Source organism: Medicago sativa, chromosome 3 (assembly GCF_051527215.1).
Source record: "Medicago sativa cultivar Bolivia chromosome 3, Bolivia_mono, whole genome shotgun sequence".
NCBI lineage: Eukaryota > Viridiplantae > Streptophyta > Magnoliopsida > Fabales > Fabaceae > Medicago > Medicago sativa.
This window is the reverse complement of record NC_140751.1, coordinates 3,839,016-3,866,556: the sequence shown is the minus strand read 5'-3', so window position 1 is coordinate 3,866,556 and position 27,541 is coordinate 3,839,016. Positions and strand designations below refer to the sequence as shown.

The window sequence follows — 27,541 nt, the reverse complement described above, 5'->3', positions numbered from 1 at the left end:
TTCTCCAACTCTATTTTCAGAAAACATTTATTGCATAAAATTCTTATTCTCAAGTATACAATACACATCATTCATTCTTATCATCGTAAAATATTCTATAACGTATGCATGACAACTTCAACCTTTTCAATACAATTCTTGGCACGTCGGAAATCAATGCCTTAATCTTGATAACATAAAACCTTCTCTTGAATTCCGAACTTCCAACACTATGAATAACTTACCTCTTTAGGTTGCCACCTATGCAACTTGACAACCCCACATGTCCTTATCTTCATTTACATATTGCTATTCCTGAGAGCCTGCTGACCCCGTCAACATAAATCAAGTTCTCACTATCTTGTAACCTTGTACTGACATCCCAGAATATCACAAACCCGTTCCAACAAAAACTCTTACCGAATCTTTCGGTCATGATTAGATATATATATCCAACTTCCTCGCTTACGGGTACATTAAGTATCACTATCATCTTACCCGACATCGTCGGAACGTTTCTTCTTAACATGCCTTACATTCCCGGAGGATTCACACTTCTACTTGATTAGTTCATCGGCCACCTTTTGGCACGATCAAACTACTTCATCACATACTTCGTTCCTCTTGAGTCCTATTCAGCTCTCAGGCATCCATCCTAGTCGTCGAATGTTAAATTGAGTTGATCAGGCTCAACTAACAACAACAACTAGAACATTTACCCGGAACCCAATGGTCCCACTACCTTAGTTGTAACATTAATGACCCAAGGCACGGTCTGAATCGACCTGCTCTGATACCAAATATAACACTCATACTAGACGTATCTAGAAAGTCTAGCATGTGCGTTGAATTTAGTACTGGATACATTAAAAATTTACAACATAAAAACTTCGAATGAATTTATATACAACAAAACGCGTTCGTACAATATCAATACAACATAACTTGACTAATTTAGAATAAATGCATCCTTGGATTCCATATTCTTCATGCTTCGGGTACGAACGAGCTCTTGCTGAAAATCCATTCGGCTACTAGCTTGCCATCCATCCTGTTTATCTGAAACAAATAAGGATTGGGATGAGACATAATGTCTCAGTGAGTTCCCCTAAATCCTAGGCTATAGGTAACCTCAAGGGAAACCTACGGTCACCACGTGTCTACATTACAACCAGACGGTTGACTATACGTGTGTGGGGACTTGCATACTTGACGGTCGTGCATACTAGGGCCGTCATAGTCTTACCTTAACTTGTTATAGGCTTCACTTCCTATACGTGTCATGGCGGCCGAGGGAACCTAGGACCGCATTGCCAAGAATACGCTTACGTATCGAGGCCTAATCATAACATAATCATGGCACGATTCTAAACCGGACGATTAGGGGAAACCTAAGATCATCATCGGTATCATGTTCTTTACTTACTCTAATCCATGCCCTGTACTTGTCATGTAGCATCTAATGCTCTTATTCTTAAACATAAACTTGCATGGATTCACTCTTGCATAACCATGAACATAACATAATCATAATCATATCATACATAAACGTATCTAAGTTCATTCAATTATGTTAGCGTTGAACAAACAATTATTATCTTGATTCATTTTACGGATAGTCCCGGGTGGAGTAACCCCGAGATCAATCCCATACATGACCGATGTACGTACATCCGACTCCCTTGGTGTCGTGCGGGTCCCTTGCGGCTTAAACCGTTCCCCTTAGGTCGAGAACCTCCCGTATCCCCCTGGCGTGGATAACAAGAGACACGAGCACCTACGTCTTGTTACTCAGTGACATGCGGATCCCTTACGGCTTAAATCGTTCTCATAATGAGAACCCCTTGTATCCCCCTGAGGTGGATATCAAGAGACATGTCACCTACACTTATTAGTCATGGTCTTGTCGTGCATAAGTTAAACATATACATACTTACTTGCTTATTACCTCGGACCCTTGAGTCGATCCGATTAGCGGTAAACTTATACTTGTTCATGTACATACTTAATCGTGGTGGAGTGATTAACTAATCAAACCACATCTTATCATGCTTGCTAAACACTCTTAACGTATGCGAAGAGTTTATACTTCGCGTCTTAGCATTCTAGGAGTCTTGCTAGTTCTCAACGACTATGTCGAGGCTCTAATCTTCCTCTTGCTTAATAGATAGTTTGCTACCCGTTTCATGACATGATTTCTCTCGTATGTCATGCCTTACTAACATGCTTAATACTCGCCCAATATCATAAAGATCATGCTTTCATTGCTAATCATTTAGGACCTTGGTTTGAGGGGTTTACATTCGTTAAAAGACACCACAGAGAAAACTGCGTCGCGTATCCCCACGCCTGCCTGAAACGAGCAAAACAATGGGATTTCTCCCTGTCTTACTCGCCTAGGCGAGTAGATTTGCTGGGGAGGCGAGCAGCAGCTCGCAGCTGCGAGTTGGGGGCGAGCAGGACCCCCGTTTCGGAGTTCTAGCTCGCTGTGGCGAGTTAGGACAGTCCAGAACACTTAAAAATGGTATTTTTGACCCAAAAACCTCAAACCAAGTGTCTCTATTAGTTTTGGAACATATTTGATCATAGGAAACTTATAAAACATGCATATGGCAAGTATTAACATGTATAGCATGCATGACATAAAAAGGGGCAACTAGACTAATGCATAAACCCTAGAATTTCATGTTATTCATACTAAACATACATGGCATAATCATAATCCCAAAGGGTGGGAATTCTATCTATGGAACTCACTTAAACCAAGTTCTTGAAGCATCAACAAGCTCCAAGCTCCAACATGACAAAACCCTAGTTTGTGATCACTTGCTTCTTTTGCTTAAACCATAACCATCTTGACATTTCTTGCAATATAATACATCATGATCCTTGCTTGATCATCCTTATTCTATTCCCAATGATTTCTTCTCCAAAACCCTAATTCTTGATTACAAGATGTTCTCAAAGCTTCTATCCAAAATCAAGGTTGTTTCTTGCTCACTAATTGCTAGCAATCCATACTTGACTCACCACTTCCAAAAACTTGGTAAAGTTGCTACCTCAAAGGGAAAAAGATGATATAGGTTTCTAGAGAGGAAAGGAGAGATTCAAGCAAAACCCCAAGCTTCTCAAACTTAGGACAACATGAGAGATCAAAGCATAAAACCTTGCTAGGGAAGAAGAAGATTGAAGAAGGTTTGATGGAGAGGAAGAGAGAAAGACACGTGAGAGAGAAGAGAGAAGGAAGAGCAAAAACCAAATCCAAAACCTAGAGAGAGAAAGGAAAGAAGAGAATGAGATATTTTGGGGGTAAATCCAAATAAATAACATTTCCACGTGAAATTACCATTTTACCCTTGCCTTGAACGTGTTAAAAACAACTCAGATACTTTTCCCGTAAAAAGCTGACATGTCATAAAATATTTCCATTAACTTACTTTTCCATAATTTAATTCCTCTAACACGGTCAACGGGTAATATACCGATACTGTCAGGCGGGATATTACACTAGTAATTCAAGGATCCCCATTAAATATTAATGGAGATATTCTCTAAAAGAAAAAGAATTAACAGAAACTTAACAATGTTGATAGAAAAGGGAGGTGTTTGTCCATTTGACAATAACTTAAGGGAGGTTAATGTAAGTTTTAAAACTAGAGGGGGTGTCGGTGTTATTTTAGTAAACCTTAGGGGAGGTGTGTGTAATTTTCCTTAAAAAAAATGACTAAAATTGATATAGAGAATTTAAGGCAAAATTACTCATTTCATCCCTTAACTTAATTTCAGGTAACAATTTCGTCTTTTATCTTTTTATTTTCCCGATTTCATCCTTTATGTTATAATTAAGTAATAGTTTCGTCATTTATCCTTTTTTTTTCTCGATTTAATATTTTATGTTATAAAATGTCAACATTGTTATCCTTTTTTATGGGATTTTTCAATGAAATTTGAGTTGTTACGTTTGTATGACGAAAATCCGAGTTTCTTTATGAGTTTGATGAATTTTTTATAAGTTTTTTTTGTGGATTTTTTTATTTTGTTTTGATAAAAAAAAGGATAACAATGTTAACATTATATAACATAAAGGACTAAATCAGGAAAAGAAAAAGATAAAGGACGAAATTGTTACATAATTATAAAATAAAAGATTAAATCGGGAAAATAGAAAGATATAGGATGAAAATGTTATCTGAAATTAAGTTAACGAATGAATTGTATAATTTTGCCTATTTAAGAGACCAAAACTTGAAGAAGAAGAAAAAAACTAGTGTATTATAAATGAAAGTCTATATGTTGAAAGAACTAAAACATATTCTAGGGATGACAATTGGACCCAGACCCAGTGGGTACCCGAAAAAAATACCCATAATGGGTAAGGTAAAACCCCGCTTGCATGGGTCTGGGCACGGGTCCGGGTAATATCCACAAATTTAAATGGGTATGGACACAGATAAGGGTACTATACTGCCCAAGCCCTAGCCCCACATATACATATTTATATAATATCATAAATAATTTATTTGTTTTTGGTTTATAATTAATTAATTTATATACCTATTTTATTTTTGACAATCAATTTATATACCTATTTAATTACTACGATAACAACTCCATCCGACCGATGCACAATTTTTTAAGGATATCTTCTATGTTTTTTATTTCACTAAATACCACGATTCCAACTATTTTGAGTTAATTTTTAAAAATTTGGACCGAACTATATAGTATATATATAGTTTCAAAATTGAGACAAGGAGCTCTAAAAAAGATGGATAGAAAGTAGTGTCAGCTTATCACAAAAGAAATAGTGTAAGCTGTAGAGACTGCCGTTAGGAACTCAGAACTCAGAGTCATCCAATCTACCATGGAATTCAAATAGTGCTGCTACGCTAGCGTCTTTGTCCTTTTCCCTCCGATAATTATTGTTGCTACAAATAATAGAATAGAATCAAACCCTATTTTGGATTCAGAACTCAAACCCTAATTTTGGAAAATGGCGCAGGTTAGCAGCGATGACCCATACGACATCGTCCTTACTTCTCTGTCACTCACGGCGGCGGAAACAGCCACTGGAACTACCCAGCTTCCAACTCTTCCGCTTGATGTCTTGCCTGAGATTCTGTGTAGGCTTCCGGTGAAATTACTGGTACAGCTTCGATGTCTATGTAAGTTCTTTAATTCTTTAATTTCCGATCCCAAATTCGCAAAGAAACATCTTCAATTCTCAACCAAGCGTCACCACCTCATGGTAACATCTAGGAACAACTTGGATGAGTTGGTTCATCATGATTCCCCAATACCTTTGGTTTTTTCTACTTCTACCGTTGTTGCACAGACACAACTTTGCCCTCCTATTACTCTCACTAGTGGATACGCGAACGTACTCTGCTCTTGTGATGGCATCATTTGTGGTGCGCTCGATCCTGGTTCATATTTTCTATGGAACCCTTCCATCAAAAAATTTAAGTTATTGCCTCCTTTGGAAATTCCACCCGAAGATGAACCTTTTCCTTTTTCCATAAGCTTTGGGTATGATCATTTCATTCATAATTATAAGGTCATTGCTGTTTCTGAAAATAATGAAGTTAGTGTTAATACTTTGGGGACTGATTATTGGACAAGAATACAGGACATCCCATATGATTACGACATCGGTCTTTATGGAATATTTGTGAGTGGCACTGTTAATTGGTTGGCAAATGATAATTCAACTATTGTTTCTCTCGATTTAAAGAAGGAGTCGTATCAACAGCTTTTGCCACCTGATTCCGAGAATGACTTGTGGGCCTTGGATGTGGTGAGGGATTGCTTGTGTATCTTTGCAAGCAGTGATATGTTTTTCGAAGTTTGGATTATGAAGGACTATGGAAATGAAGAGTCTTGGACTAAATTGTACACTGTTCCTCACAGACATGATCGGGGTTTAAAAGCCTACATGGCTTTATATATTTCTGAGGATGACCAACTGCTGGTGCATTGTATTGAGATTGAAAGTAGCAATGATAAGGTAGTTGTTTACGATTCCCAATCTGGTACTTCGAATATTCCTAAGCTTCAAAACAACTATGAACGGATGCTCCCAAATGTCTACATTGAGAGTTTGATATCACCTTAAGTTGGGATTCAACTGCAACATATATATATGGTTAGTTTTTGTTTGTGTTATTTATGTGTTATGCCTGCTTTTATTTTCAATAGTTTGGTTAATCTGAGTTGTTGATTCTCTCACATTTTGCACTATCTTTTCACAATCATGAATGGTTTGTCATTTGATTCTCTAACATTAGAAATATATAAGAAATCAGTTCAGTTGGAAAACAGTTCTGTAATTCAGTTCTCAAATTCATTTACTTGTTTTTGAACTGTGCCAAACTGTTTCAAAATTGGAAAATTTGTTTATAAAACTATGTTAACCAGTTCAGAACCAACGAACCGGTTTTAAACTGTTTTTCAATCAGGTCAGTTTGAAATCACAGTTTTGTTCTCAAATTTTAAACCACGTCAGTTCATAAACAAAAAAAAAAACATGGTGCATCAAACCACACAATCTGATTGAACAATAATGAATTGTTTGTTCTTAATTGTTGTTGGTTTGAGACTCTAGCTAGAAATTGTTTGAGTATTGTTTGCATAAGAGTATGAATATTATTTTAGGAGTGTGGATATTGGAGTGTTCTTATGGACTGAATGGTTTCAAATAGAGTAGGAGATTGGTGCTGGTTTTTTCTGATTCAAGTTAAACTGCGTAATTTTCCATTAATTATGGAATAATTTCATCTTGTAGCAGTTTTACCTGGCGGTTGGCTGCATTTAGACCCTTATTTCTATACCCTATTGGATTAACTTTCTTGATTTTTATTCCTGTTTGAAAAAATATATACCAGAGATAGATGAAACTTGTATGTAATAGATTCATGTTTTTCTATTTACCTTTTCACATTTCTGTATCTGCTTAGCTATCAGCTCAATATTTTTCTATAGTACCGTCTATTGTTCTAAATTTCTTGGGTAATACAAGGATACAACAACAACAACAACAACAACGCCTTATCCCACTAAGTGGGGTCGGCTACATGGATCAAATGCCGCCATAATGTTCTATCAGAGACCATATTTGGATCCAACTCATTGACCTCTAAATCTTTTCTAATGGTTTCTCTAATAGTTTTCTTAGGTCTTCCTCTACCTCTTTTAACCTGACTCTCCTCCATTTGATCTACTCTTCTTACCACGGCGTCTACGGGCCTTCTCTCTACATGTCCAAACCATCTAAGCCTATTTGGGTAATACAAGGATAACTAAGATATTTGTGATTATTTTTTATTCTGCTATGTTGTGTGAGTTTTAAATAGTTTGTGAAGTAGGTGAAGAAATTGGAGTGCTAGCTTCATCCTTTGTAAGTTTCATCCAACTAATTAATCTCTAAATCTTTCTTAATAGCTTCTCTTAAAATTTTAAGAAGAAGCTATAAAGGTTAATTAATTGGAGTGCTATGTTGTGTGATTTAGGAAGACCTGTGAAGAAATAGTTTAAATAATAATATGACCTTTTTTTTTTGAAACATAATATTATGATTTATTCACTTTTGTTTCAAATAATAATATGACTATGAGTGAGAACAATTTATCAGATATTTCCTAATGTTAAAAAAAAAATTATGTCAGTGATTATATTTTGCATTAGGGGCAATTTATTCGTAAGCAAAGTCTAATTCCCACAATGCTTCTATTTTATGATTTATGTGTTATTTACACTTATCAAATGGGACTTCTTTTTGGCGTGTGGGTTGATTTGGCAGCCTTGTTTTTTTTCTGCTATTATTTATCACTGGTTGGGGACAATACTTGTTGGTGTATAGGTATTGAGGCAGGGATATGCTATTGGTGTTCACTAGTATATGTCGGCCTCAAGACTGGATTCCGGTATTGGTTATTTACGCGGTTTAGGTGTTCCGTTTTCTAGCGGCCTTTGTTGTTTGTAATTCTTCCTTCCGCGAGTCTGATTGCTTCTTGCATTTACTCGACGAGAATAAAATTTGCTATTCAAAAAAAAAAAAAAAAATGGGACTTCTTTAGCCTTTGCTTTTTCTTGGTGGTGATGATAGTTGTGAAAAAATAGGATTGTTCATGATGTCAGGTCCTTTCTTTCCTTTTTTTGAAAGATCTGAAGTCAGTTGTTTTTCTAAAGATTGAGAGAGAATAAGTCATATCTTGAAAACTTCAATTTTCCCATGACAGTTTGGGATTAACATGGCTATTGACATAATTGCTTTATTCACTAGTCTAGTATGAATGCAAGATAATAGTTAATGTATATATGGCTCATAGTACATGTGAGTTGCATCTCCACTAAGGATAATAAGAGTTTTGTTGGGTTTAATTATCGAACGAGACCCACAAGATAGGAATACATTTTCTTAAATTTTAGAATCATTTTTTTTCTCTCATTGTTTTACTATGTTTTCTTTCAATATCAAGTAAACTTCTAGCAATGCTAGTTTAGTATTGCTAGCTGATTTCAATCTCTTGGCTTTGTTGATTAACTTGAACTTATTTCATTTCATATCATAGTTTTTGGCTCACACATAGAAACAATTTCTTAGAAACACCTTTACTAAAGGGATTGGCTTACTTTTGTGCTCTCTAATATATAGTTTTGACCTCTGCAATTATGATTAAAGCATATGCCTCTTATCTTGTTTTTGTGTGTGTGTGTGTGTATGAAGCTCATAGGTTGCTATATCATGCTCTGACACCTGTAGCAATTCATTTCTCTAGACCCTTCAGATTTAAGGTCACCTCACTCTGTTTTTTTGAGCAACATAAAGATTCCTTCCTCGAAGAAATCATCATCTTGCTGTGAAAAGAAAGTATTAAAAAAGTATTAAGGATGAGAAACAACAATTCAACAGTGGACGATGAAAGTACTAGTTTTGATGTTTCCGTTTCCATTTAGGTAACAAAGAGGTAACTACTAACTAGTTTTGAAAAAATTCAAACATGTTTGCAACCAACTAACTATATTTAGATGTCAGTGGCCAACCAACCTCTAGATCAATTTTTGGCTTACTGTAGAGCCTCCAAATTCTTTTCTATGTCCAACTTTGTAGTCATATTCTAACATGAATCACCAAAGTTATTTATTGTTTCTGTCCCCACACTGCATTGGTTTTCTAAATGTCACCATCATTGTCCTCTTTCCTCCATATGATTCCTCTCTTCTCTCTTCATGTACTAATAATTCCTTCTTGTTCTCTGCGTCAATTTTCTCGGCATCAGAGACTGGACCAAGGCTCGCTAATCACTAACAATCTGACTTGACTCTAACTCATGTATGTAAATTTGTCTAACCTCGGAGAATCACGTAAAAATCTTATGTTTTCCTAAATTCAACACTTGTTTTTAGTGGATTCAAGTTACTTGACTCTTATCTTGTGCTCTCTCATATGTTGTTCTCACCTCTGCAGTTCCCATTAAAGCATGTCCCTCTTCTCTTGTATATATATGAAACTCATCTTAGGTTGCTATATCGTACTCTAAAACCTGTAGCAATTCATTTCTTTAGACCCTGCTGTTTTAACCACACTTCGTTTCTGTGAGCAACAGGTTCTTACACCACTTTCTCTTTTGATTATCATATACTTCACATTTATGTAAATGATTGTTCTTTAGCTTTATGAAACTTATAGGGAAATTGTAATGCAATTCTATGTCTCAGTTTTTATTCCGCTGGTTTTGAGAATATGAAGGAATGTATCATATGTTTGAGTATATTCAAGATAAGGAAAAGATGAGGTTATTAACTGAATGCCAACTTGTTTATCATTATGTGTATTTGGATATGTGGTTGAGTTCTCATCCTCATTACCTTCATTGTAGAGCTTCCCTCTATACATGTTAGTCATCAATTTTCTAAAGAAATTGACATGTTATTAATTTCTCAGTAACTTTATTTGTTGTTACGACTTGTTGGTGCTGAATTAATCATATAGTACATTCAGTTTTCAGTTAAGGGTTACTATTATCACTAAGTTGGTTTTGATGGTCATTATTATTTGAAACATTTTGGTTTTTGTTGACAAAGTAATGTGTTCTGTTGCGCTCGACTGAGAGAGACAAAGTTAGAGGTCGCACTTGCGCCTTACACAAAAACCCAATTTGTTTTTATGATCTTAGCTGCGATACTGCAGTTTCAAGATATTGGGCGCAATTTCTACAATCTTGACTGCTATTTTTCTCAGCAGGTGATCTTGTACATGATCTGGATTGTGCGGGACGAGTAAGATCGTGAAATTGCACGATCTTACGCGCTAAATCAAATGGATATTTTGTACATTTTTGTCTTAATGTAAGATATATGATCATCATATTGTTTTGTTAATGTTAGTGATATGATTAAATTCTTACACACATGTGACCCATTTTATGACTAATAACATTGGTGAAATGACCTGCATATGATTGATATAGTATAGTTTATGTGATTGTAGTGAAGTTCCTTTCCATATGTGTGTTGCCTTATAATGTCTTAATATTTTAATTGCACCTAAAACCTCAAAATACCCCTTATAGACTTGTAACATTTTAGTTGAAATGTCTCTTTTTCAGGTTTGTCATGCTTGTTCATTTCAATAGAAGGGTTATTCAGTGTCTGGATTTCTCGAGTTCATTTTGTGGTTTGGAGGTTTGCTGAAGATGGTTGTGGAACTTCCTAAGTTCTATTGATTATTTCTTATGGAGTTAAACTAGATGAGGTGTAGAAACATATATGTTCTGAATGGATACTACAAACTTATTTTTCTACTTTATTATTGTATGTTGTAGTATGTCTTGATGGAACATGATAGGTTGTGTGATTGTGAAGCCTAATGCATTTGGATGTTGTATTTTTCTTGCAAAAACATAGTAAGAGCCCCTATGATTAAGATTATGGGTTAAATATGTTTTTGGTCCCTACATTTTGCCTCGTTTTAATTAATAGTCCTTACATTTCAATAAATGTTTTTAAAATTCCTACATTTTTCCTCCGTTAGCATAAATAGTCCCTGCTGTCAAATAATTAACGAGAAGCTGACGTGGCAGTTTGTGGGCCCCGTTTTTTTAATGATATGGCAAACACTCAGATACACATGTTATATCCACATGGAAGTATATGTGGCAATGGGTCCCACTCATTAAATGAATGTTAATTAAAATATTGATTAGTGTTAATTTGTATTTTAATCAAATAATTAACACTAAAATACAATTAAAATAATGTAAACAGAAAGCAAAGAGACCCTACAAATAACAAAGCCAAAAAATAGAAACCCTAGATTTTCAGAAAGTCCTCCTTCGAAGAACACTTAGCGGTGCTACCCAAACCCAGTTCGAATCCGAGTTCGTTGAATCCGAGTTCCTGTTCGATTTCTTGTTCATTTTCGAGTTTGTGTTTAGTGTGTTGGCTGATTTTCGAGTTGTATCTGTGATTTTCGCGTTCGTGTTTTGTGGGGACCAAAGTACGGGTCATGTGGGGACCAAGAACTGTGGCGATGAGGTTCAAAATGAACAAGACGAGGCAGGTTCTGATGTACAAAAAACGCAAAAGGAACAAAATCAACCTGAGATGAATACTGTTGTCCAGTCCAGTCAGAATCATGAAGTTGATGATGATAATCCAGTTGATCTACATGACGATTGGATTAAAGTGGAGAGGAAAAAAAAGAATCCAAAAATTAATGGGCAGAATTCTCAAAAAGGTATGTTCAATAACCTACATAAATCAAAATTTATTGGCAGTAATGGGGACGTGAAGGTCAAAGCTCATGGATCAAATATGAATAACGGTTATCACAATACAAGTCATTCTTTTGTTAAAAAAAAAACTAAGGCTAAGAAATGAGAATAATATGCCTAAAATAAATGATTTAGATGGTACTGAACATATTTCAACACCGTCTAATGGAAAAAACAAAGGTAGTTACACTATTATTAAGGAGCATAATACAACTAATTCTTGTATGGGAATGGGAACTAAATTAACGCCTAAACAAGTGGGCATGTGCACAAAAGTGGACCTAATTATCAAGTAGAGGTGGAAAATATGCCTATAACTAAAGTGGGTTTGGTGGAAGCGCATTTGATGAGTGACATCAATAACGAATTGGGTGGTGAACATAAGTCACCAATTGCTAATGAAAATTCTAAGGGAGATATGGACACTTCCATGGACACCTCTACTAGTTTAAATTGATGTGTTTCACGATCAGGTATGTAGCTGGTCCTTTCTTTCAAAAAAAAAAAATGTAGCTGGTCCTTTTTTATTTTTATTTGTTTTAATGATTATGTTAACTTGGAATTGTAGGGGTGCTCAAGGAAAAAATTTCCGTAGAGCACTCAAAAATTTTTACAGGAAAAATAAAGTAGACTTGGTGGCTCTGCAAGAGCCTCGTTGTAGTGGTATGACTGCTCGGAGAACTATTAAGAGCTTGGGTTTCAAAAATTATTTACTTTCTGAAGCTAGAGGTTTCTCCGGAGGGATATGGTTGCTTTGGAACAAGGCGAACTTGCAGGTGACTGTTATTCAAGAGGATTTTCACTTTCTTCATGTTCGGGTGCAAGAGAGGGACATGGATCCTTGGTTACTTACAATGGTATATGCTAGTCCACGGGAGAATGAGAGACGTGATACTTGGATTAAGTTGCATGACATTGCTAGTAGTATTCAAGAGCCCTGGATAATGATGGGTGATTTCAATGAGATTGCGAGTAGTGATGAAAAAAAGGGGGTGCGCCAGTGGACGTCAGAAGATGCTCTAATTTTTCTGATTGGATTAATGACTGTAATTTGTTAGAGGTTCACACTATAGGAACAAAGTTTACATGGAGAGGGCCAAAGTGGAATGGGCATGACAGAGTCTTCAAGAAGCTTGATCGTGTTCTTTGTAATGTGGCTTGGCGTCTTAAATTCCATGAAGGTTTCGCCAAGGTCATTCCCAGAGTTCAATCAGACCATCACCCTTTAGTGATTCTTTCTGAGGGTGTGCCTTACAGTGGAGGAGTTCGGCCTTTCAGGTTTGAGTCTGCGTGGGTTACTCATGCTGATTTTAGTAGACTAGTGGCAGAGAATTGGAACGCTAGCCCTGATTTGATCCACAAACTTTCCAACCTTACTACTCAATTAAAGTACTGGAATCAAGATACCTTTGGAAATATTTTCAAGCAAAAGAAAGAGCTCTTAGCCAGGTTAAATGGTATTCAAAATTGTCCGCATTATGGGTATAGTAACTTTTTGGATAATTTAGAGAAAGATCTCCAGGGTCAATTGGAGATTACGCTTTATCAAGAAGAGTGTTTATGGTTCCAGAAGTCGCGCAGTCAATGGATTACTGATGGTGATCGAAACACTAAATATTATCATTCTAAAACAATAATTAGAAGAAGAAAGAATAAGATCTTGTCCTTGAGAGATGGTACTGGAAATTGGGTTGACAAGCCTGAGAGCTTGAAAGATTTTGTTCGCCAGTTCTATATTGATCTTTTCACAGAAGATAAGGTTGACCGAGAACATGTTGTTGCTTGGAATACTTATCCAAATTCTCTTGAAAATCAACATGATCGTTTGAGCGCCCCTATCCAAATTTTAGAATGCAAGAAAGCTCTTTTTGAGATGGGTCCCCATAAAGCTCCTGGAGAAGATGGTTATCCTGCATTTTTTTTCCAACAATGTTGGGAGACTGTGGCTAGTTCCCTTTTTGAGTATGTAAACCAGGTTTGGGTTAATCCTTCTCTTATCTCTTTTATTAATAGTACCTTAATTGTTATGATTCCTAAAATTGATAAACCTGAATTTGTTTCCCAATTTAGGCCTATTTCTCTTTGTAATGTGGTTTACAAAATTATATCTAAAGTTATTGTTAATAGGATTAAACCTTGTTTGAATAGTATTATCTCCCCATATCAATCTAGTTTTATCCCGGGCCGTAGCATTCATCATAACATCATTGTCGCTCAAGAGATGGTCCACTCCATGGCTAGGATGAAAGGTAAGAAAATGTTTATGTCCATAAAGATTGACCTGGAGAAAGCTTATGATCGACTTAATTGGAACTTTATTGAGCAATGTTTGGAGGAGTGTAGGTTTCCGCCTAAGATTATTGAGGTTATTCACCATTGTATTTCGTCTTCATCCTACAAGATCATGTGGAATGGAGAGAAGACAAATAGTTTTAATCCTTCAAGAGGAATTAGGCAAGGGGACCCTTTGTCTCCTTATTTATTTGTGATTTGTATGGAGAAACTTTCCCACATTATAGCTGACCAGGTAGAAGCGGAGTACTGGAAACCAATGCGTGCAAGCAGGTATGGTCCCCAAATTTCTCATCTTCTTTTTGCTGACGATCTTCTTCTTTTTGCAGAGGCTTCTATTGAGCAAGCTCATTGTGTTATGCATTGCCTTGATCTCTTCTGTCAAGCTTCAGGTCAAAAGATCAATAGTCAAAAAACTCAGATTTTTTTCTCTAAAAATGTGGATAATCAGCTTCGTGATGATATCTTACTTCATACTGGTTTCTCCCATGTCAATAGTTTTGGTAGATACCATGGGGCTAATTTGACTACTGGTAGATCCACTAGAGGGCATTTTAACCACATTGTCCAGAAAATCCAAAATAAGCTCAGTGGGTGGAAACAACAATGTTTGAGTCTTGTGGGGAGAATTACTCTCTCTAAGTCTGTTATTAGTTCTATTCCGTATTATCACATGCAATACGCTAAGCTTCCCAAAACTGTTTGTGATGAGATTGAGAAAATTCAACGTGGTTTCCTATGGGGGGACACAGATCAGGGTCGTAAAGTACATTTGGTGAATTGGGACCTATGTTGCCAACCTAAATGTGATGGTGGATTGGGGTTTAAGAGACCACATCGTATGAATGAAGCTTTCTTGATGAAGATGATATGGAATCTCATAAAAAATCCGGATGAGCTATGGTGCAGAGTTCTTATCAGCAAGTATGGTAGAAATAATGATTTTATGGTTTCCTGCAACTCACAACCTTATGATTCCCCCCTATGGAAAGCTTTGGTTGGAGTTTGGAATGATTTTCAACGCCATATTTTTTGGAAAATAGGGAATGGAAGGCTTACAAATTTTTGGCTTGATAAGTGAGTCCCTAACAGGAGCGAGCTCCTCCCATCAGCTTCCTAGAATTTCATTGATACTACCATTTCTGTGCGGGATGTTTTGAATGCCGAGGGGGATTGGAACCTAACTTTTTTGCATGAAAATTTACCAACTAATATTGTGAACCAAGTGGTTGCTTTACCAACCCCAATTGATGCAGATGGGCCTGATGTTATGGGATGGGAAGGAACTAATACTCATCAGTTTACCATTCAAAGTGCTTATAGATTGCAACATGGAGATATTCATCCCTTGGAAGGAGATTGGAATTCTTTGTGGCAATGGAAAGGACCTCATCGTATTCAAACTTTTATCTGGCTTGCAGCTCATGAGCGCATCCTTACCAATTTTCGTAGAAGCAAGTGGGGAGTCGGTATATCTCCAATTTGTTCTAGATTTGGGACATGTCACGACCCAAAAACAATCATCGTGACCGGCGCACGAACTAGATCATTCTAGCCCGGCAAGCCTATTAATCGAACTTGACAACTAAAATAAATAAATAAAAAAAATTCCAATTTGAATTTCATTTCAAAGAAATATTCACTGAAATTTCGACAGAGTTTCCTCTGTATTTTCAACATTTCCAAGATATAAATCCTGTTTTAAAAATCTGTTCTATCAGCCAGAATCTCCAAATAACGTTTTTATTTTCATACTACTTGTACAACTCAAATTAAAACATCCTATTAGATAAATACTTTTGATTCAAAATTACTATTATATACTTCATATATACACTTTTACGTTAATCTATAATCATTTCCTATATCATCAAGATGCGTCAATATTAACGTTAATCAATTCAAAAATCTAAACTAATGGCAATATCCATATAATAGAATGGAACCTCATGAAATCCATTAACAATGACAAGGATAAAGTGAGTCCTTTCTCCCCATTGCATCAGAGGAAGCAATGCTCCGCTCGGCACCAATCCTAAAATTCATTTCAGCAACAATAAACAAATCATATAACAAATATAATCCTAATCACCACAATCATATCAATCACGATCATATATTCAATATATCGTATTCTGATATAACTTATACTTTGACATACTTATCTGAGTATGTCTCGGATCCTTTTCCGATAATAACTAATTTCGGCTAACTAAGCCGGAGTTTCATAACTAAAATTCCTCATTTCCAACTGTTGATAAAATACCCATGAAATATTTATTCGTAGCTAACTCGTTCTAAACATAATTTTTATGTTAATACATTTCTCTAAAGTACAAAACTACTAAAATTTGACACATTCTCTTATACTTTATCATCACATTCCATGATGTGAATTTACTATCAATAAAGTATATAAATTATTTTCTCATTGATACCATTCAATATAAATTATCTCATCAATATAAAATATTTATCTCATTTGTACCACTCAATATAAACTATTTCACCATTTATCTCTTTTCATTATTTATACATAAACCACATTATCTCTTCGTTGTGGTGAACGGAAATATACCACATTATCTCTTCGTTGTGGCGAACGGAATATACCACATTATCTCTTCGTTGTGGCGAACGGAATATACCACATTATCTCTTCGTTGTGGCGAACGGTATACTATGAACAATTTGGTTCATAGGCTGCATTATCTCTTCGTTGCAGCGAACGGAATATCTATAATTACTATGAGTGTGTTACTCATAGGCTGCATTATCTCTTCGTTGCAGCAAACGGATATCAATTTTAAAATACTATGAACAATTTGTTCATAGGCTGCATTATCTCTTCGTTGCAGCAAACGGAGTACTATGACCCGTACGTCATAGGCTACATTATCTCTCGTTGTAGCAAACGGAGTTTTCATATTTTCTTTCTTTCTTTTTCTATGAGCATGTTACTCATTTCAATTTTTCTCATCATTTCCATTTTTCTGTGACTTTCTATAATTCACTGTGAGCATATTACTCATAGATTGCATTTCAAATTTTCTTTCAAATCATTTCTACAATTATATACATCAATTATCTTGACAGAATTTCCCTCCAACATTTATACTAGCATAAACATACTTATTAACATAAAAGAGATTTTAGGATACACTAATTCAGAAATAACCATTCTACTATCTCATACTTCAAAATTGTCTCCAGACCTCAATACTGAACCGAAATTAGTGAAACTAGTACTAAAACGTCCGTAATTTTGTTAGCTAACCATAGCATTAAAAATCACATGATTCCAGGTTACAGAGAGAAAGTTATTACTGTTTTAGTGGAGTCCTGTCCCAGAACCCGTAACCGAATTCCAGTAAAATTTTACAAACTTTAAATGCGTTTTCTGAGTCCGTTCCTAATCCAAAACATACAAAATTTATATCCAAACTGAAGGGAATTAAGTGTAGAATCCAAAAATCCAATAGTTACTCAATTATGGGTTACACAGCAGCATATACGAGCCAAATGAAGACCATACGAATTTGACACTCATACCATAACATCCAACTATAATCACCTCTACCCATCCAAACATGCATAATAGTTTCAAAATCACTTATGTAATAACTTAATTTTATAATTCATTCATTAATCCCTAATAAATTCTTAATTCCAACTCCTAACATCATCTCATTCTCTAACAATCACAACTTCTAAAAAAAACAAGCTTATTAGAAACTCACCTCAAGAATAACTTTCAATTGATGCCAAAGCCCCAAATTCCACTTCAAAATTTTATAGCCAAAGCTATAGCTTAACTTCTATCTCCTATCCAAAGATTTGCACACCATAAGAACTAACATCAATACCCGAATTTTAGCTTGTACAAGCTTCTTGATCCAATTTCAAAAATGAACCATAAGAGTGGAACAAGGGAAAAAGGGGCAGCCAAGAGGGAAAAATTGAGGGTAGAAAGCTTGCTAGATGTTTAAGATAGTATCTAAATCATGATTCTAATCTTGTTTAATGATAATCTTGAAGGAAAGTGGAAGTTTAGTGGAGATGGAGTTGTAGTGGGGGAGAGCCGAGAGTGAGGGAAGGAAAAGAGGAAAATGTTTTTTTTTTTTTTTTTGGAATCCTTTAGAAGCTTGGAGAAAGTGGGAGAAAAATGGCCCAATTACTAAAAAAAAATCTTATGTCCCAAATGACCAAATTACCCCTCAAGAGAAATAACTTAATTACCCTCCATTATCTCGTAACCATTTTAACTCCTTAAGTCCGTTGGAATGATATTATACGGTCTTGAAAAATCTTCTTATGTGAAATTCTCATTTCACCCTTACTTACGTCTCAAGAATGATATTAACTAACAAATAATTTGACAGTGTTTTTAAGCGGGATATTACAATCTACCCCCCTTAAAGAAATTTCGTCCTCGAAATTTAGCGATTTACTTGCTAATAAGCACAAATAATTTCTCCAACTTTCAACTTTAGATTCCAACATACGTCTGTTACAAACTGATTCTTTCTGACTGACTAATTTAAACTGTATAGGTACCAGCCACCACGCTTCCGCTGCGCCACTCTGATTTATTTCTTCACACCTTACATCATACTCCTTATACTGCGTCTTTTGTTAAGGTTTCATTCATCTCTCAGACATTTGTTCTAACTGTCATATACTAGTCTGAGTTGATCAGGCTGAGCCAGACATGACATTTGGAATAAATATTTGGAACCCAATAGTCACACTACATCTTATTGAATTCCATTAACCCAAGGCACGATCTGAATCGACCTGCTCTGATACCAACTTTGTCACGACCCAAAAACAATCATCGTGACCGGCGCACGAACTAGATCATTCTAGCCCGGCAAGCCTATTAATCGAACTTGACAACTAAAATAAATAAATAAAAAAAATTCCAATTTGAATTTCATTTCAAAGAAATATTCACTGAAATTTCGACAGAGTTTCCTCTGTATTTTCAACATTTCCAAGATATAAATCCTGTTTTAAAAATCTGTTCTATCAGCCAGAATCTCCAAATAACGTTTTTATTTTCATACTACTTGTACAACTCAAATTAAAACATCCTATTAGATAAATACTTTTGATTCAAAATTACTATTATATACTTCATATATACACTTTTACGTTAATCTATAATCATTTCCTATATCATCAAGATGCGTCAATATTAACGTTAATCAATTCAAAAATCTAAACTAATGGCAATATCCATATAATAGAATGGAACCTCATGAAATCCATTAACAATGACAAGGATAAAGTGAGTCCTTTCTCCCCATTGCATCAGAGGAAGCAATGCTCCGCTCGGCACCAATCCTAAAATTCATTTCAGCAACAATAAACAAATCATATAACAAATATAATCCTAATCACCACAATCATATCAATCACGATCATATATTCAATATATCGTATTCTGATATAACTTATACTTTGACATACTTATCTGAGTATGTCTCGGATCCTTTTCCGATAATAACTAATTTCGGCTAACTAAGCCGGAGTTTCATAACTAAAATTCCTCATTTCCAACTGTTGATAAAATACCCATGAAATATTTATTCGTAGCTAACTCGTTCTAAACATAATTTTTATGTTAATACATTTCTCTAAAGTACAAAACTACTAAAATTTGACACATTCTCTTATACTTTATCATCACATTCCATGATGTGAATTTACTATCAATAAAGTATATAAATTATTTTCTCATTGATACCATTCAATATAAATTATCTCATCAATATAAAATATTTATCTCATTTGTACCACTCAATATAAACTATTTCACCATTTATCTCTTTTCATTATTTATACATAAACCACATTATCTCTTCGTTGTGGTGAACGGAAATATACCACATTATCTCTTCGTTGTGGCGAACGGAATATACCACATTATCTCTTCGTTGTGGCGAACGGAATATACCACATTATCTCTTCGTTGTGGCGAACGGAAATATACCACATTATCTCTTCGTTGTGGCGAACGGTATACTATGAACAATTTGGTTCATAGGCTGCATTATCTCTTCGTTGCAGCGAACGGAATATCTATAATTACTATGAGTGTGTTACTCATAGGCTGCATTATCTCTTCGTTGCAGCAAACGGATATCAATTTTAAAATACTATGAACAATTTGTTCATAGGCTGCATTATCTCTTCGTTGCAGCAAACGGAGTACTATGACCCGTACGTCATAGGCTACATTATCTCTCGTTGTAGCAAACGGAGTTTTCATATTTTCTTTCTTTCTTTTTCTATGAGCATGTTACTCATTTCAATTTTTCTCATCATTTCCATTTTTCTGTGACTTTCTATAATTCACTGTGAGCATATTACTCATAGATTGCATTTCAAATTTTCTTTCAAATCATTTCTACAATTATATACATCAATTATCTTGACAGAATTTCCCTCCAACATTTATACTAGCATAAACATACTTATTAACATAAAAGAGATTTTAGGATACACTAATTCAGAAATAACCATTCTACTATCTCATACTTCAAAATTGTCTCCAGACCTCAATACTGAACCGAAATTAGTGAAACTAGTACTAAAACGTCCGTAATTTTGTTAGCTAACCATAGCATTAAAAATCACATGATTCCAGGTTACAGAGAGAAAGTTATTACTGTTTTAGTGGAGTCCTGTCCCAGAACCCGTAACCGAATTCCAGTAAAATTTTACAAACTTTAAATGCGTTTTCTGAGTCCGTTCCTAATCCAAAACATACAAAATTTATATCCAAACTGAAGGGAATTAAGTGTAGAATCCAAAAATCCAATAGTTACTCAATTATGGGTTACACAGCAGCATATACGAGCCAAATGAAGACCATACGAATTTGACACTCATACCATAACATCCAACTATAATCACCTCTACCCATCCAAACATGCATAATAGTTTCAAAATCACTTATGTAATAACTTAATTTTATAATTCATTCATTAATCCCTAATAAATTCTTAATTCCAACTCCTAACATCATCTCATTCTCTAACAATCACAACTTCTAAAATAAACAAGCTTATTAGAAACTCACCTCAAGAATAACTTTCAATTGATGCCAAAGCCCCAAATTCCACTTCAAAATTTTATAGCCAAAGCTATAGCTTAACTTCTATCTCCTATCCAAAGATTTGCACACCATAAGAACTAACATCAATACCCGAATTTTAGCTTGTACAAGCTTCTTGATCCAATTTCAAAAATGAACCATAAGAGTGGAACAAGGGAAAAAGGGGCAGCCAAGAGGGAAAAATTGAGGGTAGAAAGCTTGCTAGATGTTTAAGATAGTATCTAAATCATGATTCTAATCTTGTTTAATGATAATCTTGAAGGAAAGTGGAAGTTTAGTGGAGATGGAGTTGTAGTGGGGGAGAGCCGAGAGTGAGGGAAGGAAAAGAGGAAAATGTTTTTTTTTTTTTTTTTGGAATCCTTTAGAAGCTTGGAGAAAGTGGGAGAAAAATGGCCCAATTACTAAAAAAAAATCTTATGTCCCAAATGACCAAATTACCCCTCAAGAGAAATAACTTAATTACCCTCCATTATCTCGTAACCATTTTAACTCCTTAAGTCCGTTGGAATGATATTATACGGTCTTGAAAAATCTTCTTATGTGAAATTCTCATTTCACCCTTACTTACGTCTCAAGAATGATATTAACTAACAAATAATTTGACAGTGTTTTTAAGCGGGATATTACAGGACAGCAGATGAGACTACCATTCATGTGCTCCGGGATTGTGCCTATGCAACTCAGGTATGGCTTCGCCTAGTTCCATCTCATTTCATGACTGATTTCTTTACTTTTGATTGTCGGGACTGGATTTTCAACAACCTCGGCAAGCATGGCATACGTGCAACTACTAAGAAATGGAAGACAATTTTCATGACATCTTGTTGGTTCTTATGGAAGTGGAGAAACAAATCTATCTTTGAAAATGATTTTCACCTGCCAAACAACCTTGTCATGGTGATCCAAAACTTTGCTAGACAGATAGACCTTTGTTCAACCCTTCCGCCTCATCGCAATCTTCAGCGGAAAGAGACGATCTACGTGGGTTGGGATAAACCCCCTGAAGGTTGGATAAAACTAAACAGTGATGGTGCTTGCAAAGGTGGTGGAGAAAATTCAGGGTGTGGTGGCCTTTTTCGCAGCTCAGATGGAAGATGGTTAAAAGGCTACATTAAAAAGGTTGGAGTGTGCAACGCGCTTCATGCTGAATTGTGGGGCATGTACCTTGGTTTGGATATGGCTTGGCGAGAACAGATTCCACAGCTCATTGTGGAAAGCGACTCTAAAACTCTTATTGATATGGTTACTGGTAGTTGTAACTTTAGTGGAGTCATTTCCACGTTGGTGCAGCGTATTCGTAACCTTTTGGCTTTAGATTCACATGTCCAGTTTCGTCATACTTGGAGGGAGGGTAATCGTTGTGCAGATTGGTTGACGACCTTTAGCCTTTCTTCAGACTCTTTTGGTGTTACTCGATTGGAGTCTCCACCTAGTGAGCTCCACAGTTTTCTTTTTTATGATCTTTTTGGGACTTGTTTTCCTAGGCATGTTCAATTAGTTGTTTAGTTTTCTGCTGGGCCCTTGGCCCTCTTTTGTACCAAAAAAAAAATTTTTGTTATCAATTTTAGTTTATGTTTGTTTACAAAAATACACGTGTCAATTTTCAAAGTAACTTTTTTTATGAGATATAAATCATAAAATCCTTAAAATATATCATTAGAAGCTCCAATCTAATGTAAGCTGTAGAGCGTGTAGAGATTACTGTTAGGAACTCAGAGTCACCCAAATTTGGAACCTCCAATCTTCTACTATGGAATTCACATAGTGTTGCTACGCTAGCGTCTTTTTCCTTTTCTCTCCAATAATCATTGTGTTGTTATATAGAATTGAACCTTATTTTGGATCCGAAATATACAATTGAGAACTCAAACCCTAATTTTGGAACATCCACTCACTCACTTAGTTGTTGTTGAGAGTAATGGCGCAGGTTAGCAGTGATGACCCAAACGGCATCGTCCTTACTTCTCTGTCACTCACAGCGGTGGAAACAACCACTGGAACTACCCAGCTTCCTACTCTTCCGTTTGATGTCTTACCTGAGATTCTGTGTAGGCTTGCGGTGAAATTACTCGTACAGCTTCGGTGTCTATGTAAGTTGTTTAATTCTTTAATTTCCGATCCCAAATTCGCAAAGAAACATCTTCAATTCTCATGGTAACATCTAGGAACAACTTGGGTGAGTTCGTTCATTTTGATTCCCCAATATCCTCGCTTTTGTCTACTTCTGTCATTACACAGACGCAACTTTACCCTCCTAATAGTATCACACGTCTACATAACTTTGTGGACGTGTTGGGCTCTTGTGATGGCCTCTTTTGCGGCATGCTCAATCCACCTGGTTCTTATTTTTTGTGGAACCCTTCCATTCAAAAATTTAAGTTATTGCCTCCTTTGGAAAGTGTCAAATACTGGACATCAATAAGCTTTGGATATGATCATTTCATTGATAATTATAAGGTCATTGTTGTTTCTTTCATAAATAAAGTTTTTGTTTATACTTTGGGGACTGATTATTGGACAACAATAGAGGACATCACATATCATTACCGCATCCATGGAAAGGGAGTATTTTTAAGTGGCACTGTTAATTGGTTGGCAAGTGATTTTTCAAGTATTGTTTCTCTTGATTTAGAGAAGGAGTCATATCAGAAACTTTTGCTACCTAATTATGAGATTCAAATTCCTATGTGGACTTTGGGTGTGGTGAGAGGTTGCTTGTGTGTCTTTGCAAGTAGTGATATGTTTTTCGATGTTTGGATTATGAAGGAGTATGGAAATGAGGAGTCTTGGACTAAATTCTACACTATTCCTAACCTGCAAGATAAGGATTTAGAAGCCGAAACTGCATTATATATTTCAGAGGATGACCAACTGCTGGTGGAGTGTTATGATATGAAGTTGGTTGTTTACGATTCCAAGTCTGGTACTTTGAATATTCCTGAGTTTCAAAACAACTCTGACCGAAGATGCCCAAAAGTCTACATTGAGAGTTTGATATCACCTTAAGCAGGTATTCAACTACAACATATATATATGGTTAGTTTTTTGTTTGTGTTATTTATTTTATGAATGTTTTGATTATTGGTGACTTGTTGTATCATTGTTAATCAATAGTTGATGAAATCTATAGGTTGAACTATGGAAAACCCAAGACTTATTGGATCATTGTTAATCACCTTAAGTGGCAATTTTATGTCTGCTTTTATTTTCAATAAATTTTCTAACATTTGTGTTATGATTTAGATGTCATCATGTTGAAAAGGTTTGAGAAATCAGTTCAGTTGGAAAACAGTTCTGTAATCCTGTACTCAAATTTGTTTACTAGTTTTTGAACTATGGAAAACTGGTTCAGAATCAGAAAATTGTTTATTCAACTATGTTAACCTATTCATAACTAGTTTTAAACCAGCTCAGTTTGAAATCACAATTTTGTTTTCGAATTTTAAACCTTATCGGTTAAAAAACACAACATGGTGCATTAAATCACAAAATCAGACCAAATTGGGTTGATTTTCAACTATTTTGATTTGACAGAATTGCCAACCAGTTTGGTTTGATACAGTTTGGTTTTTTCATGCTGAATTGAACCAAGACCACACATGTAGTTTCGTCAACTATATTACCCAAGCAGTGTCTCCACTGCCAACAGTTACTGAGTAAACTTTTCAAGTATTTTTTCCTTCCCAAACAGTGGTGACACTGCCAACAGTTACTGAGTAAACTTTTCAAGTATTTTTTCCTTCCCAAACTTTTCGTTTACTAATGCAAAGTTCTATGCACATTCACCTTTTCCTGAAGATAAGTCTAATATATGCACTTTCATGAGTAGCTAGCTAATCTAGTTGACAGTTCTCATTAGACCTTGGTTAATGTAAAAATATGTTATTTGACAAGCATTAAATTTTGTTGCATGGTTGAATTTATTCATGAACTAGATCTAGTTCTTGCGGTGCTTCTATTTTTTGATGTATGGATTATATTTATCAAATGGGGAATCTTTACCAATTACCCTTTTCTTTTTCTTGGTCATGATGATAGTTGTGAAATTATAGGGTTGTTCTTAATATATAGGTCCTTTCTCTCCTTTTTTTGAAAGACATAAAATCAGTTAGTTATCTAGAGATTGAGAGAGAATAGAGTCATATCTTGAACACTTCAGTTTTTCCATGACAGTTTGGGATAACATGGTAATTTTCCGTGTTTGTTATTACCTTAATTACTTCATACACTTGTCTGGTATGATAGTGTTGATTACTGCTAATTAATAATTAAATGATAATGTATATATGGCTCATAGTACAGCCGAGTTACATCTCTACTTAGGATTATATGAGTTTTGTTGGGTTTAATTATTGAACGAAACCCACAAGATGGGACTCGAAGATTCATTTTCTTAGATTTTAAAGTCCTTTTTTTTCTTACTGTTTTACAAGGTTTTCTTTCAATATTAAGTAACCTTTCTAGCTGTGAAAAGAAAGTATTAAAAAAGTATTTAAGGATGAGAAACAACGATTCAATAGTTTGTTAAGATTTTGAAGCCTAAGGTCTACATGAATGTCGGCTGAAAATGTGGTTGACAATTCCTACACCCTTGTTGGAACTTAGTTTCACATGGACGATGAAAGTACTAGTTTTGATGTTTTAGTATCCATCGAGTCAACAAAGAGGTAACTACTAACTAGTTTTAAGAAATTCAAGCATGTTTGCGACCAACTAAATTTAGATGACTCAACGGCCAACCAACCTCTGATCAATTTTTGGCTTACTGTGGAGCCTCCAAATCCTTTTCTATGCCCAACTTTGTAGCCATATTCTAACATGAATCAACTAAGTGACTATTTTCTGTCCCTAAACTGCATTTAGCAGAGTCGCTCTATTTTCTAAATGTCATTATTATTGTTCCCTTTCCTGCGTATGATTCCTCTCTTCATGTACTAATAAGTCCTTGTTCTCTGCGTCAACTTTCACCTAGCTACTTCACCAAATCCAAATTGACAATAACCTTGGCCACAGTTTTTATGTTTTATCTCTTGCCTTTTGATAGTGTTTAATGGATTACAAGATAACTGATTGTTCTTGTTGAATGTTTAATGTTTAAAGTTGTTTTTCTGCTAACATATATGATCATCATATTGTTGTGTAAATGATATTATTGAATTCTTAGACGCACACAACAGTGTACAATTCCATAGCTGAAATGTCACTTTTTCAGGTTGATTGTGTTTGTTCGTTTCAGTAGAAGGGTTATTCGCTGGCTGGCTGAGTTGCTTATGTTCATTTTGTGGTCTGGAGCTTTGCTGAAGATGGCGGTGAAAAGGGTTAATAGTTCTAATGTTGTGGAATTCCTAAGTTTGGTTTAATTATTTCTTGTGGAGTCAAAGTAGATGAGGTGAACAAACTATAGTTCCTAATAATAAGGATAAACTTGTCTCTGACTTTATTATTGTATGCTATTTGTCGGAAAATACAATCTTCAAAGTCTAATTTAACTGTTTGACTTCTATGTTTCACATTGTTATCTTGTTCTTCCAGAAGAAGAGTTGTACTCCTGTTCCACATGTGTCTGTTAGGGTACCCTCATTATAATTATACGGCAATGCTATCTGTTTGATTCTGATATCTCTGCATGTTTTATTTTTAAACCTCGTGACATTGTATCTTTGTTAGCATTACTATGTCATTTAAACTCTTATCTATATTTATTAATGCCTGCAAAATGGCTACATGAAGTTTCTATAAGTTGAGTTGTGGTGATATAGTCCGTGAAAATTAAGTCTGGAGGACAAGGCTATATCATATGAATAAGAAGACATAAGGACATTGCTAATTCCAAACCAATTCTAAGTCATATCCTATGGCCATCAATTCTGCATGTAGACTGTTGGAAAAACATTGTTTCATGCAAACACCATGGCAGCACCCATCTGCCATGAGGACATTGCTAATTTAGAAGTTATCTTCAAAAGACATCTTCGTTCACAAATAATTCTATAAGGGGTCTCCCTCTTTGAAAGTATGCTTCAAATCAATGAATAATCAGAACGAAAGGTCATAACCTCACCTTTTAATTGGTTGGTATATGCAAGCTACCTATGTCTTCTTTTCTGAATTCTCGTGTTTGAAAGACAGACATAGTAAAAATGGTCTATAGAAGGCGTCAACCTCTCACAACGTGCCAAATTAAGGTTCAAATCTCGGTTGAGATGTGTTTTTGTATTTAGTGTCTGTCAGATCTTCAATAGTATTAACTGTGAAGGGAACCCACAGAAACCAAAACAATAAACAAAAATGCACCAACAAGAGTTGGGTCTGGCGGAATGAATTAGACTTGCACAATGTGAAATCAATATTTGTATTTCGACTAAGACCA

General features: G+C 35.3%; 1 protein-coding gene, 1 long non-coding RNA gene and 1 pseudogene across 5 annotated transcripts; 2 read left to right on the top strand and 1 right to left on the bottom strand.

The window, feature by feature from the left end:
- Positions 1 to 4,932: 4,932 nt before the first annotated feature.
- On the top strand, positions 4,933 to 10,934 carry LOC146935009 (F-box/kelch-repeat protein At3g23880-like). Of its 3 annotated transcripts, none has more exons than XR_015030096.1 (3): positions 4,933 to 6,124; positions 8,757 to 8,945; positions 10,587 to 10,934. XR_015030096.1 is itself a non-coding variant. In XM_085750240.1 (2 exons), the coding sequence occupies exon 1, from the start codon at positions 4,973 to 4,975 to the stop codon at positions 6,092 to 6,094; it is 1,122 nt and encodes a 373-aa protein (XP_085606366.1). In that variant the 5' UTR covers positions 4,933 to 4,972; the 3' UTR covers positions 6,095 to 6,124; positions 10,587 to 10,934. The 3 variants fall into 3 exon arrangements, 1 of the variants encoding a protein (XP_085606366.1); XR_015030097.1 differs by having other exon boundaries at positions 8,757 to 10,326; XM_085750240.1 differs by lacking the exon at positions 8,757 to 8,945.
- Positions 10,935 to 15,683: 4,749 nt separating this feature from the next.
- On the bottom strand, positions 15,684 to 21,467 carry LOC146935008 (uncharacterized). The gene is made up of 3 exons (XR_015030101.1): positions 21,136 to 21,467; positions 17,786 to 19,394; positions 15,684 to 16,080 (listed from the first exon to the last, which is right to left on the bottom strand). It is a non-coding gene; the product is annotated as an uncharacterized LOC146935008 (long non-coding RNA).
- Positions 21,468 to 22,829: 1,362 nt separating this feature from the next.
- On the top strand, positions 22,830 to 26,790 carry LOC146935007 (F-box/kelch-repeat protein At3g23880-like; annotated as a pseudogene). The gene is made up of 2 exons (XR_015030099.1): positions 22,830 to 24,181; positions 26,384 to 26,790. The product of XR_015030099.1 is annotated as an F-box/kelch-repeat protein At3g23880-like (transcript).
- Positions 26,791 to 27,541: the final 751 nt, after the last annotated feature.

What these genes read in the sequence shown, in the direction of transcription:
- LOC146935009 (XM_085750240.1), top strand. Translation starts at nt 4,973, where the DNA reads ATGGCGCAGGTTAGCAGCGATGACCCATACGACATCGTCCTTACTTCT.